The 11,236-nt window shown below is 49.6% G+C and overlaps 1 protein-coding gene across 1 annotated transcript; it reads left to right on the forward strand.

Annotated features, from left to right (window-relative positions):
- The first annotated feature begins 3,087 nt into the window (after positions 1-3,087).
- LOC119267733 (D-amino-acid transaminase, chloroplastic-like) lies at positions 3,088-5,173 on the forward strand. Its single transcript, XM_037549168.1, has 4 exons — positions 3,088-3,342; positions 3,453-3,490; positions 3,921-4,767; positions 4,875-5,173. Exons 1-4 carry the CDS (start codon positions 3,324-3,326, stop codon positions 4,964-4,966), a joined length of 996 nt encoding a protein of 331 aa, XP_037405065.1. The 5' UTR covers positions 3,088-3,323; the 3' UTR covers positions 4,967-5,173.
- The last annotated feature ends 6,063 nt before the right edge of the window (positions 5,174-11,236 follow it).

The raw sequence follows: 11,236 nt of genomic DNA on the forward strand, positions 1-11,236 counted from the left end.
CTGCGTGCCGCGCTCGCCGCCGGCGACGCCCGCGCCACCCGCCGCCGAAGCCACCCCACCCCGCCGGAGCCCCGAGTTCCGCCGGTTTCCGACGAGGTAGCCTCCGTCCGCCGCCGGTTTTCTGAAGAAAACCGATACGTTTTTTTGAAAACCCTAGGTTTTTTATTTTAGATCGCTTTTTTTCGGTTCACTTATTTAGCGAGCGTTCGCTCGTTCGTTCGTTTTAACGGACGAGTTCACCATTTAGTTTCAGTTAAAGAACGTCAGTTTTTCTTTTTCTCGGATTTTCCGCGATTTTTTCTGATCGCGATTTCTGATCCGAATTTCGTTTTAGTATAACTCTTCACTCGTTTATCGGAATCAGTCGATTCAAGCGCCTAGAGTTTCGTTTCGAAACCCTCTTTCCATTTAAGCAACTCAAACAAGTTTTTGCTTCTGTAAAATTTGACTTAAGTCCACATTAGTAAACCAAGCTTGTTTCTTTCGCCATTTGACTTTCGTTGTTTCGTTCGATTTTTTTCTTTTTGCTAACCGGAGTTCTTAAGTTGAACTTTCTGGTTAGATCTCTTATTTGAGTTTACCTGTGCATTAGATGAGTGCTTATTTGTATACTTGTTTGTTTGCGATAGAGTACCCGGAGTGCGCCGCTTGCTACTTTGAATATCTAGATTTCACGGATCATCAGCAAGGCAAGTAACACTTTGATTATACCCCTTTACTACCCAGTTTTATTGCATTAGATCAATCCTCAAACAATTGTATGGTTATGATCTGAATAAATTGTGGGTTGGAAAGTAGATGAGTAGTACCTATTACCTGTCTTATTATTAAACCTTTGGAAGTTACCTATACGTTTGCTTATGCCATGCTATACTACTAGACGTGGATTGGGTGAGTGTATCCATGACAGATGTGAGATTATTATTTAATGGTTTACTTAAGGTGCCAACTTTAACACACATCTGGGTGGATTGAGGCATCTGGGTATTCCAGCGATTGCCTGTTTTTCTTTATGGACCGCCACCCAGACTCAAAGGGATCATGAGATTATTCATACTGGAAACTTTCGTGTGCAGCCACAGGCTACTATGGGCTCTAGCATAGTTGATTAAGTTGTGCGAATTATTACAGTGGTAGACTAGCAGATGTAGGGGAAAGTAGGTGTAACGGTCTACCCGATCGTAAGGTGCTAGCGCTTCTGAAAGACTATGTCTCGGTCATCCGTTTCTCAAACATCGTGTAGTGCGAGAATCCCAACGAAGGAGATCGAGTCTTGTGGGGAAAAGTGCGCAAACCTCTGCAGAGTGTATAAACTAATCATGATTAGCCGTGTCCCCGGTTATGGACGTTTTGAGTATGTAGTACTTGGATTATCATGTGAATCTCATTATGTGACTTTAATTAATTTTGTTGGGTTTTAATGATGATGCTTAATTGGGATTGAGAGGGTGTCTACACTCTCAATGTTTAACAACCATCATGTTAGTTAAATAAAATTGATTCCTTTGCAGTAGGGAAAAATTTGCTTTACGCAAAACTATAACCATAGAGTTTTCCACCAGTCATATATGCATGTAGTATAGCCCAGTTCTGTTCATTACTCTCTATGTGTTACATTGTCAGCATATTTCATGTGCTGACCCGTTTCCAGGCTGCAACGTTCATGTTGCAAATTTTTCAGACGACGAGTAAGGTGCCTTAGGTCATGGTTCTATACTCATTGATGCCGTTGGAGTTGATGGACTCACTTATCTTCCAAGTCTTCCACTGTTATCATTATTAGATGGCCTTAAGTCATATTATTTGTAGTAAGTTCTTTTTGAAGACATTCGATGTAATAAATGTGTGCTTGCTACTCTGTTATAAATCCTTCAAATAATTTGCGTGTCAGCATTACTGATCCAGGGATGACACTGAAGTACAAAGATCGAACTGTTTGAGGTCTGGTGGTTACAGGCGGCCGAAAAATCGTCCGGGGAGCCTTGTTAGGAGCGCGGCTGAAGATGCTCTCAGTCGCCACTCTATGCGGGCGAGTCACCGCTCACCATCAATCCTACCATACCTGCAGAGTGCGGAAAACCCTGAGACTACCCACAATGGGAGTAACATAGGTAGTAACATCACAAATATCTAGGTTAAATAGGTGATGTGGCATGCAATAAATGAAGAAAGAGATGAAAGTAGTAATATAGCTAGTTACTACTGGAACCGGCTCCTCTACCGTGCAGTGAGCACGGCAGGGACGCTACAGTACCCTGCCTTTGGGCATCTATCAGCTGTTAGATGCAGTATAAATGGCTCAGATCTATTTGCTACAGTGTGCAAACAGTGCAAATGCTACAGAAACCGAAACAGTATATTCCGCTACAGTATGCAAACAGTAATTCCGGCTACAGTTCATCCTGCCGTGCCTTCTGTATTTACACTGTCCCGGGATACTGTAGCATCCCTGCCGTGCCCGCTGCACGGTAGAAGAGGCGTTCCGTTACTACTAGTATGAGTACCATCACACATATGAAGGCAAAATGTGTCTATAGCCTAATAAATAAAGGGTTCCATGTTATCACACATATGTTACTCTCCACTATAGAGATAGTAACGTAGACTAATAACATGAGCATGTTACTAGTCCATGTTACTACCCATTGTGGCTAGTCTGAGGAGATGGTTTCCAAGCCTATCATACACCCGTATCCGCATCCGTATCGCTAATTCGCTACGCCGCCTGCCAGTACAGTTGCTCCCATCCATCCATCCATACTCCACGGTAAACGCCGCCACCCGTGCCGTCCTCGTGGTTGAAACGCCGCGATACACATCCACCGATCCCTGTCCGATGGCGAGTGGGCCGTCGTTTATGCTCTCTTCCGGCAGCGAGCGACGGCGAACGCGTCGCACCTCCGGCCATCGCCGTTACCACCGCGTACGAGAAAGAGAAGATCTGACCGATCGGCTCCGCAGGGCCGGGCAGTCGGTCGCCACGGCGCTGTCCGCCCCGGAACAAACGCAGAAAACGCGAGGGGATACAACAAGGGCAGGCGGCCCGCGGTGGGGGGCCGCCGGGCCGGCTGAAGTTGTCGCGCTCCCTCTCACTCCCACGTTGCCCGCCCCTTTGTCCTCTACCTATCTTTTCTGTTAGACCATTCGACGCCACGTCCGCGCGCAGCGAGCAGGCCGGCCGGCCGGCCGATTATAAAACCTCAGTGCGAGCAGGTGCTCCACTCGCACTGCTACTACACTCGAGCTACTCTTCTGCCACTCTCTTCTACTTTGCCGTGTTCTTCTCTCACGGATCGGATCGGATCAGATCAGATCAGATCACCATGAGCTCCAACGTTCAAGGTGCGTTGAGCCGATCGATCCTGAGGTTTGCTGCGGTGAGCTGGTTGTTGGGCTGGCTCATGGATTCTCCCTACTGGCTTACCTGATCTTCGATTTGTTTTTGCTGTCAGGTGAGGGTGAAGTCCCCGTCTACGAATCGGGTGCAGATGTGAGTTCCTTCTCCCCCTCCTCAATTTGTGATAGAGCCAAGCAAATCTAGCTAGAGAAAAGCTCTTGATCTGCATCGGCCTTTGACGTACTGTGTAGTACATGTCTGACACGCAACTAAAATTGCACGAACTGCCACCAACTTTTGACGTCGGTATACTTTGTCGGGAGCTCGCATTATTGATGCCACTCCCTGATCTGTTTCTCCTTTCACTGTGCATGATGAGTAGACACACACTATTTATATTTTATTTTGTGGTTTCTTTGCACAAATTTATCTAAATGCAAAACAGCCAAAATACGACTACTATGTTGGACCAATTAAGTCGATCTCAGCTATGAGCCTATGACTCTTTTACTTTGTTTGCGTTGATTAACATATGCTTGCACGATCAAATGATCAATGGCTGTCCATCTCGGCGCGCGTACAGGCCCTGCAGAAGCTGCAAGAGAAATGGAAGTCCACGGCGGCGCCGTACCCGGCCATGTACTCGAGCTTCTTGGGCGGGATCATCCTGGACCCGGCCATGATGGCCCTCCCCATCGACGACCACATGGTCCACCGCGGCCACGGCGTCTTCGACACGGCCATGCTCCTCGACGGCCACCTTTACGAGCTCGACACGCACCTCGACCGCTTCCTGCGCTCCGCGGCGCAGGCCAAGGTGGGTACCCCGTTCCCGCGCGACACGCTGCGCAGCATCCTCGTGCAGATGACGGCGGCGTCCGGCTGCCGGAAGGGCTCCATCCGGTATTGGCTCAGCTCCGGCCCCGGCGACTTCCTGCTCTCCTCCAGCGGCTGCCCCGGCCCGGCCTTCTACGCCGTCGTCATCCCGTCCGACTACGCGCAGTGCCGCCACGGCGTGCGCGCCGTGACCACGTCGGTGCCCATGAAGCCGCCGCTGTTCGCCACCATGAAGAACGTCAACTACCTGCCCAACGTGCTGTCCATCATGGACGCGGAGGAGCGCGGCGCGTTCGCGTCCGTGTGGGTGGACGAGCAGGGGTACGTCGCCGAGGGCCCCATGGTGAACGTCGCCTTCGTCACCCAGGGCGGCGAGCTCGTGCTCCCGGTGTTCGACAAGATCCTCAGCGGGTGCACCGCCAAGCGGATGCTGGCGCTGGCGCCGAAGCTCGTCGAGGCCGGCCTGCTCAAGGGCGTCAGCACCCAGCACATCACCGCCGCCGACGCCAAGCGCTCCGTGGAGATGGCCTTCGTCGGCAGCGGCCTGCCCGTGCTGCCCATCGTCGAGTGGGACGGCCAGCCCATCGGCGACGGTAAGCGTCACCCGCTGTCAAAGCTGATCGATTGTTTATTGGAACAAGATAGCATGCGTCCATGGATCGTTGCGTTTGGTTGGTTATAATTGGTACGTGTGATGCAGGGAAGGTGGGGAAGCTTATGCTGGCGTTGTCCGATCTGCTCTGGGAGGACATGAAGTCCGGGCCGGACAGGGTCGCCGTTCCATACAAGTGATGCAAGGGAGGGGAATGCTGGAGAGATGGCGTGTGCATGCGCACGGGCACGATCGTTCGTGTACAAGATAGTGTGTGAGCCGAGCCGCAATTTGGTGCCCGTACTGTTTGTCACTTGACTTGTCAAGTCCTGTTCTGTATAACTGTGGTATGTGTGTGCCGGATGGACTCACCAAATGAATAATACGATCTTGGGTCTTTCGCGGCATTGGAAGAGAAATGACACACATACGGCAGAATTTTACGGGTTAAGAGCATCTTCAACAGGCGCGGCAAAACGCGTGCCCGCGCGGTAAAAGCAGTTTTTCGCGCGCGCCGATTGGTTCCGCGCGCTCCAGCGGTGGCGGGAGGTTACCGCGCGCGGGAAGCGTTTGCGCGCGCGGGAGAAAGCGGCACGCGGCGCGGTAGATTTGGCACGCCGCTTCACGCGCGCCTATAAAGTCTCGCGCTTCGCCACGCGCACAGAACAGCCACGTGCCCTCCTCCTCGCTGCTTCGCCGCTTCGCCGCTTTCTGAGCCACCATCGCGCCACCATGTCGCCGCGCCGCCGGGGTGCTTCGGGCTTTCGTGGCGTCCGCGAGCGCCCCAACGGCTGGTACTCCGCCGAGATACGGTCTGGCGACGTCCGGCTCGGCCTCGGGACGTTCCGGAGCGCGCGCGAGGCGGCCCGCGCGTACGACGCGGTGGCGTGACGCTTGGAGAGGCCCCGATCGCAGATGAATTTGCGGGACGTCTTCACGCGCGAGGAGGCGCAGCGCCTCGCCCGTCCGCCGCGTCTCATCACGGACATGGATCGTGCCGACCATTCTCGGCGGCAGCGCCGTCTCCTCGTCGCCGAGGAGGGCGAGCGAGCCATGACGGAGTGGCGCCGTCACCACCCAGAGGACGTCGACGCTGAGCGTGCCTACTGGGCGGAGAGGACGGCAAGGCGCCGCTCGGAGCAGGCGGACCGGCGTCAGCGGAAGGCAGTGGCGAACGAGCAGTGCGACATCGTCTCCGTAGGTGGGAGGTCGTTCTTCACCTCGGACGATGAACGTTGGGACGACATATGGCTCTCAACCTCGGACGACACCGACGAGAGTGATGATGGTGATGGTAGTGACTTGGAGTAGTTTTCTATCTATGTATGCCGTAGTAGTTTCTATCTATCTATGCCGTAGTAGTATCTATCTATCTATGTATGTCGAACTATCTATCTATCTATGCCGTAGTAGTTGCACCGATGTAAAATATCTTTGTATCATTTTTTTATCTATGTAATTTTAATTTAAAAAATATTTTAGAATGAGCGCGCGCTGCATTTTACCGCGCCTGCTGGAGCTGCGCGCGCGCGGCTTTTCAGCGCGGCTGCTGGAGCAAACGCTGCGTGCCGCACCAAACCAGGCGATGGGCACGCGCCAAATCCGTTTTTACCGTGTGGCGCGTTGGGCGCTTGTTGAAGATGCTCTAACGTAGATGCTTAGGGCATCTCTAGCGCTGACCTCCAAATAAGACATTGTATTCACATGTCGACCGGTGAGACCCAATCCGCAAACGGCAGGGGCGGAACCAGGATTTGGACATAGAGGAGGCCAAGCAAAGTTTGAAAAAAAATATCGCTTTATTGCTACGGAGTATAGACATGTGGTAGTTACATTTAAATTAGTTATATAATCTCGGTGATTTTCAAAGTATATTAACAATTTCATTAGAAGAGAATTCAGTTGTGAATTCCTTTCAAAGCATGTTTTCATGCAATGCTCAAGCAAGTCGTCTCTCGTTTTACTTTGAAAATATGCCCTCTAACAATTAAGCTGAAATAATATTCCTGGTGTTTGGCGACCCTTTTCTTTTGATAAATATAAATGATAAAAATGACATCACAAGTCACATAATTAAAAGAATTGAAATTTGATGTACAAATATGATAGGTATAAGGTGGGAACTGATCGAGATGAGCAAGCAGTTGTTAGTTGTGCTAACCTTGGCTAGTTGGCAGGAGAATTAACGAGCTCATGATCGCACTGACGTCGCCTCTGATCTAATCTGGAATTGATTGACAAAATGTGCAGGAAGAGCGTGAAGTAGAAAGGACGTGCGGCAAAGCCAATTTCCTTGATCATTTGTTCATTGCTAAATTGTGCAGATCCAACATCCTAATGCAATCATCGTGATTAATAGAGTAATATACTAGTTTATAGACAACACTAACCGCACCATACTAAATGGTAGGATTTTAATTCATAATAACTGATAGCTAGAAGTACGTACAACTAGTACCTTCCTCTATTTAATCTTCGTTTCTCCCGGTAAAACTCTGATCTAATGAAGCCTCCTCCTCCTGCCTTAGTCCTTAGATACTGGACAAACAGCGAACAAAGACGACAGATCAACGCAGCCGATGGGGTAAGGGCGGCGGCGTGGTGAGCGCCTTACCTGAGCGGGAACGGCAGTGGCAGCCAGGCAGCCAGCGGCTGGGCGGCGGCTGCAAACAACGCCCTAGAACCTAGTGCAAGGACAAGATCAAATAATCGATCGCACGGGGCAATCAACAAAAGGCCACAACCACATGACAATGACATGGGCTATTGGGCTTCAGTCTAGGATAGTTATTATATTAGTACTTATATGGGCTAATTTCCCTAAAAAAATCTTATATGGGCTAATGACGTGATTATCTCCGGCCAATTAGCACATCTACAGTATACTACTACCTGCTAGAAATCGTTGGGGGGGGGGGCGAGCGATTGGCAGGGGTCTAGCCCCTGCTCGCCCCCTGTCTCCGCCTCTGGCAAACGGTGATGCGAGAGCCGGCCATCCAACTGTATCACATAAACGTTCACACAGGTCCGATCAATTTGAAATTTAAATGCACAACATCTGATCACAACCAAAAGGAGACAAGTATGTAGTGTAAATTTTTTACATTCCCGATTACAGAAGAATCTCCGTCTGATAGTCTGTGGGACAGGCTGTCCTAGTAGTCGTCGCCTCCCCCTTGCCATCCACCTCCTTCTCCGTCGCTTCCTTCTTCGTCATCTCCGCTTGATCCTTCAAGCGTTTCAACATCCTAAAAACTGACGGCTTGCACGATCATCCTTGCATCGTCATGCATTCCCTCCATCTTCAAGGTCAACATTTTGAAATCCTCCGAAGCAGTTGCAATCTCAACCTTCTACTTTTTGAGCTTGGCCTTCTTCTCTTTAAGCTGGAGCTTCTTCTCGGTCGCCGATTAGACCTCCTGAATTTTCCTCCTTGACGTCAGAGCGCCTGACACATGCCTCCTTCTTCGCCAAGCTGTCGAAGTTCCTTAAAAGCATTGATTTTGGCTTAGGATTTACTTGCCTTTTTTCCTTAAAGCCTATATAGACAGACATAGACTAAGGGCATTCCGGCCAACAAGTTGCATATCCAGTCAAATGGCCAACACATATAACAATCTACTTGCTCGGTGATTTGTGCACCACTTGTACACTGTCCGATTAGTTGCTTCAAATGGCTACAATACTTGGACACGAGCTCTTGGATGATGTACAGGAGAGGGTTGAGTCATGGCAATTTTGCCATAGAAATATTGTGGATAATTCCAAATGTGCGAGCTCTGCCAGTTTTGGGTGGACCGAGGGTGTCGAAGTCCTGCGTGGATGGTGTCCGAACTCCCGCAAAGCCCCTGGTTTGCTTCCGGTTTGTGGGAAAATAGTCATCCGAACTGGTCCTCAGACCGATGCAAGACGTCGTTGGATGGATTGTTGGGTCCGGACCGCTCGGTCCTGGCAGATAGAGAAGGTTTGAGGGTCCATGTTGGAGAGGCCCTTAGCTGGGATTTTTTTGATTGGGGGGATTCATGGTGAGAGGTCCACCCGAGCTGAAATTCGAGGAGGGGGAGTATTTTTTTGACTCAAAACTCGGGGATCTTTATTGCTTTACAGAAATTTGATTACAATCAGCCACAAGGGTTCTAACGAGAAACCCCGGACTTTCGTCGAACCAGCAATCAGTGCTACTAATAGTAGTTGTGTGTTTTGCACATAAATCTGTTGGAGTGTTAGCTTCCCTCATAACATGACAAACCGAGAAGGATGCAAACACTGAAGACCTTTCCCCCTATTTCCTCGAAGATAGGCCCCACAATTGAACGATCATTGTGCCACGAAGGCCAGAGGTTGACAACCTCTAAACAGTCTGTCTCCATCATCACATGCAAGAAGCCCATTAACTGGGCAAATATAACACCTTCTTGCAAAGCCAAAACTTCAGCTATAAATGGATCGGTAACCCTGGAAAGGGTTTGCTTCAAGCTCCTTGCTAAGAGAGACGCGATCTTGCTACACCTCCTCCACCTCCATTCTGAGAATTAGAGTCAATTGGCCCATCGGTGTTTATCTTTATCCACCTCAGTTCGGGGGGTCTCCAGCACTGTCCTTGTCGCTTTTCTTGCCCCCTCGGAGGCATTTCCAGTATTGAGAGATCATACCTTACCCTTTTGACCGCATGAACTGGATCGAAAGGCTCCTTTTCATGTGTCCAATTGTTACGAGACATCCAAATAGTGTGCATGACCGTTATGATTTTGCATCTGTATTTATCAATGAACCTTTCATCAAGCGCAATATCCCGAGCCCATGTGTCCGGATGTAGGCAAGGTAATTTAACATCTAGGGCCTCTCTTGCTGCATCTAATAGTTCTTAGCATGGGAACATGATACAAGAGCATGCATCATAGTTTTCATCCATTACTTCACAGATTTGCAGTAGACTGAATATGGAGATGCTTCGGCGTTATTAGTATAGTAGGATTCCTCGAAGAACTCTCCATCAAAAGACCCAAACTCTCAGGATTACCTTGAGTTTCCATAGAGCAGACCAAAGGTGAAGATCTGATGATGAAGTCCCTGCTGCCGCCCCTTCCTCTAGAGCTCGATGCTCGTCATGAGTCACAAGAGCATGATATGTTGTTTTGACTGAATATTCACCTGATCTTTCTAATGCCCAACTCAAAGTATCTTCTCCACCTGATGCCCACAAAAGGATATTAAGAATGGCAGTTGTGTCTGGTGCAAAGAAATTTCTCTTGATTGTTTTGATGTCCCAATATCTGTTTTGATTAATGAGGTCCGAAACATGAGTGAGGTCCTCATTTCCTACTCTGCAAATTGGTTTCAATGTGGTTGAGTCAGGAATCCACCAATCATTCCATATGCAAATTGTTGAGCCGTCCCCCACTCGTTTCAACAACCCCATTTGCAGTGCTTCTCTCCCGAAGATGATCGCTTTCCATGTTGCTGAAGATTTACCTGGAGCTTGAGCCTGCATAAAATCACACTCCTGGAAGTACTTCCCTTTGAGTACACGTGAGCATACTGAGCGAGGATGTATAATCAAGCGCCATCCTTGTTGCCCGAGAAGTGCCAAGTTGAACTTCTCAAAATCTCAGAATCCCATGCCTCCCTTGGTCTTCAGTGTAGCTAGCTTCTCCCAAGAAATCCAGTGTAATGAATGTTTGTCAGCGGAGCTGCTCCACCAATACTTTTCCATGCAAGACGTCAATCGCTTGTAGATTTTTTTGGTTAGTTGAAATCAACTCATACTGTGAAGCGGGATGGACTGAATGATGGATTTCAGATAAACTTCTCTCCCCGCGCACGCAAAGTCTTTTTCACACAAACCTTTCATTTTCGTCCGGCTTCTCTTGCAAATGTGCTCAAATGTGCCACTAGTGGTCCGTCTGACTGCAGCTGGAAGACCGAGATATCTTTTAGTGAAACCTCCACATGAATACCCAATGAATGTGATGCGGAGCATCCCAAGGTCATCCTCATGGAACTACCATCGTCTCACCAAGTGCCTAGCGGACCCATGACATGAGCACGGCAAGAGCTCTCGAAACCGAGGTGACATCTCTCCTTTACTTCGATGCACATGAGACATGGCTACTACCTCAAATGGAGACATTATGCATACTCGGGTATCAAGGAGTTAGCCATGAAGAAGCTAAGGAGCAAGGAGAATCATAAGAGGAAGATGGACGGGAAGAAGAAGAGCTGCGGAAGAAGCTATAGGCTCCGGATGACCGGCCCATCCCGGATGTCCGGCCCTTGAAGATCACACTAGCCAAAGGAAACCAGGCCAACGCATGCTACAGCGGCCGGACATCCGACCTGGACCGGACGTCCGACACCTCCCAGGCTCCGGACGACCGAGCATCTCCAGACGACCGGCACACCCACACCCGAGCCGAATATACGGATTTCCGAAGCCCTCAAGACGACCGATGCCCCGGACGACCGACCCC

The sequence above is a fragment of the Triticum dicoccoides genome, chromosome 3A, assembly GCF_002162155.2.
Source record: "Triticum dicoccoides isolate Atlit2015 ecotype Zavitan chromosome 3A, WEW_v2.0, whole genome shotgun sequence".
In the NCBI taxonomy this organism is placed as follows: Eukaryota; Viridiplantae; Streptophyta; class Magnoliopsida; order Poales; family Poaceae; genus Triticum; species Triticum dicoccoides.

Excerpts from the sequence above, each read along its gene's own strand:
- LOC119267733 (XM_037549168.1), top strand. Across the intron at positions 3,491-3,920 it reads TCTACGAATCGGGTGCAGAT|GCCCTGCAGAAGCTGCAAGA; the intron begins GTGAGTTCCTTC and ends GCGCGCGTACAG. Across the intron at positions 4,768-4,874 it reads CGGCCAGCCCATCGGCGACG|GGAAGGTGGGGAAGCTTATG; the intron begins GTAAGCGTCACC and ends CGTGTGATGCAG.